This window comes from Puntigrus tetrazona, chromosome 1 (genome assembly GCF_018831695.1).
Source record: "Puntigrus tetrazona isolate hp1 chromosome 1, ASM1883169v1, whole genome shotgun sequence".
In the NCBI taxonomy this organism is placed as follows: domain Eukaryota; kingdom Metazoa; phylum Chordata; class Actinopteri; order Cypriniformes; family Cyprinidae; genus Puntigrus; species Puntigrus tetrazona.
In genome coordinates this window covers 29,529,463-29,531,962 of record NC_056699.1, presented here as the reverse complement: position 1 = coordinate 29,531,962, position 2,500 = coordinate 29,529,463, and the positions used below count along the sequence as shown (strand labels likewise).

The 2,500-nt window shown below is 44.7% G+C and overlaps 1 protein-coding gene across 2 annotated transcripts in view; it reads right to left on the bottom strand.

Moving 5' to 3' along the window:
* LOC122358502 (transmembrane channel-like protein 7) overlaps window positions 1-2,500 on the bottom strand; it is an 11,503-nt gene that overhangs the window by 3,987 nt on the left and 5,016 nt on the right. For both annotated transcript variants that reach the window (XM_043258360.1, XM_043258434.1), the window contains 4 exons: window positions 2,381-2,500; window positions 1,795-1,968; window positions 1,566-1,720; window positions 72-186 (listed from right to left, as the gene is read on the bottom strand). The exon at window positions 2,381-2,500 is cut by the window's right edge and continues 28 nt beyond it. In XM_043258360.1, coding sequence (XP_043114295.1) covers window positions 72-186; window positions 1,566-1,720; window positions 1,795-1,968; window positions 2,381-2,500 — 564 coding nt within the window. The remainder of the gene's footprint in view (window positions 1-71; window positions 187-1,565; window positions 1,721-1,794; window positions 1,969-2,380) is intronic.

The following is a 2,500-nucleotide window of genomic DNA, read 5'->3' as shown; positions in this document are numbered from 1 at the left end:
GAGAGAGAGAGAGAGTGTGTGCGTGTGTGTGTGTGAGTGTGTGTGTGAGTGTGTGTGTGAGTGTGTCATACAGGGTAGAGCCAATGGTTGTATCCGCAGGGACACTCTGATCTTCCACAGGATGTTATCTGGTACCACAGAGAGAAGAGCAGGACACCGATGCTGGCCAAACGCATGAACACACACCTGAACAGACACACACACGTTTTCCAGCCCCAGTCTTTCCTCAATACACAGTAATAAGTGATCTGAAATAAACATTTGTGTGCTTGTCACGTAATTCTTTAAAGGGATCATGACATGGGTTTTGTATTTCTTGAGCCTCTGTCTAAAGCGTCTGTTTTAAGGGGTAGGTCCTTCAAGACTCGTCAGTAAGCTGTTTTCTGAGGAATACCCCGAGGCTTAGGCTAGGTTGTGCTTTCTTGATCTGAGCTCTGCTTTTAACACCATGCAGCCAGACCTTATGCCCTCCACACTAAATAGGAAGGCTATCAATCCATACAATGGACTTTGGCTTCATTCATTTCTCACCGGTAGGACCCAGCAAGTTAGAATTGGTCAGACTTTCTCTGAATGTAGGTCTACCAGTATTGGAGTCCCCCAGGGCTCTGTATGTTCACCACTGTCATTCACGCTGTGCACCGATGAATACAGGAGTCTGTTGTAAAAATGTTCAAACAACACTGCTATTCTTGGTCTCCTATATATGAACACCACAGAGATAAGAACACAAGTTAGTAATCAGTGTTAGAAAAGGGGAGGAAATGATTTTCGACCCTAAGTTGGTGGGCAGCCACTCACCTATTATGATTGAAAATGAGCCCATTAGACAAGTTATATCGCAGAATTATCTGGGTCTATTTATTGATTTCATGGAAAGTGCTGGTAAGTGGAACAAAAAATAGTTTTTATGGAGGCTTAGACTTTTTGGGATTACACATAGGTGTATGTTTTATGCCTGTATTGAGTCTGTTTTGTTAACAGCATAGCGGCCTGGTGTGGTGCCTGACAGTCACCCTTAGATCTCAGCTGAACCCCTCTGAAACTGTTCTGTCACTTCCGTCCGGTTGATGTTACTGCATTCCAATACAGATACTAATGATAAGATACTAAGAACTCTTTTGTTTCTTTGGTGACCGGACTGTTAAACTCTAATGTGAAAAACGTAAGGATATGATTGCTTACCAATGCAGGAATCTTGTCACTATCTGTCTGTCTGTCTATCTTGGTCTACCGGTTTTGCTCAAAACAAATTTCCCCTTGAGGCATAAAATAAAGTAAAAAAAAAAGCAAGACCTCTTCTGTATCATGTCATGGTCCCTTTAAATCGTGACACACTTCAGACTGAGGCTGTGTCTGAAATCGCATATTTTCCTATTTTTTTAGTAGGCGGAAACAGTATGCTAACAAAGTATTATGTCTGAGTTCATGGTATTCATAAAACAGCAGACGAAATACAGCTGGATCTTCTACTATTTCTGGTGAGATTCTGACCGGCACTTTACTACAAATGTTACTCTAACGTTGTGGGAACAACTTCCGTTAAACTGTGGTTTTGACTTTGCCTCATGAGCGTGAAGCGTATCTCGAAGGCAGGCGAGTAGTCCTCGAAGGCGATGATGAGGTTGAAGATCAGCGGCGTGATGAAGTTGGCCAGCGTGATGACGATGGAGGGCAGATACTCCACGACCAGCTCCAGCAGGAAGTTACTCTTCTCATCCTAAACACACACAGGCGGGTGTAAGTGGACAGAAGATCGGAGATCAGAGGAGAGACGGGAGCGTGCTCACTGACCTCCGCCTGCTTGCGCTGTGAGAAGACAGTGGCGATGTAGATGCAGTAGAAGCAGGCCACCAGCACGGCCATGACGAACAGATTGAGAACGGCTCTCAGAGCGTAGATACGGCACTTCTCTCCACGCGTGCGGTTGGCCATCTTACGCTTGATTCGCTCCTCCTCCAGATCCGTCTGTCACAGCAGGAAGAATAACGTTATCACGGACCCTCACATCTGACCTGTGCCTCGTTCAGTTCAGGGATTGATCGTGATTCTCTCTGCAATCTATTCTAAATGTAGTTTCTTAACAGCAGATGGCGCTCTAATCTAGTTTTTCACCACACACTCGAGGAGAGCACCTTAGTCATCTGTCTTTACACCTTGGTTATGAATGCTTTTATGAAATCAGATTAACGTAAACAGCTCACTATGAACTCCCTTGTAATTTATTTAACTTTATGAATGATTATTTTCAGGTGAACAGGTGTGTGTGTAAGGAACTGGAATCACAGCTGTTTTTAAAGCACCATCTGCTGTTAAAAACTACCACATCAGAATCAGTGCTGAATTGTGTCTTGATTCGCAGATCTGCTGCATGATTTACCTTGAGCTCGTACAGTAAGCTGCTTCGCTTGAGGCGCGCCGCGTTCTCGTTGGTGATGCAGAAGTCCCAGCCGGCGAAGACCTTGTTGCAGAAGCTCTGGAAGCGGTCCTCGTCCTGGAT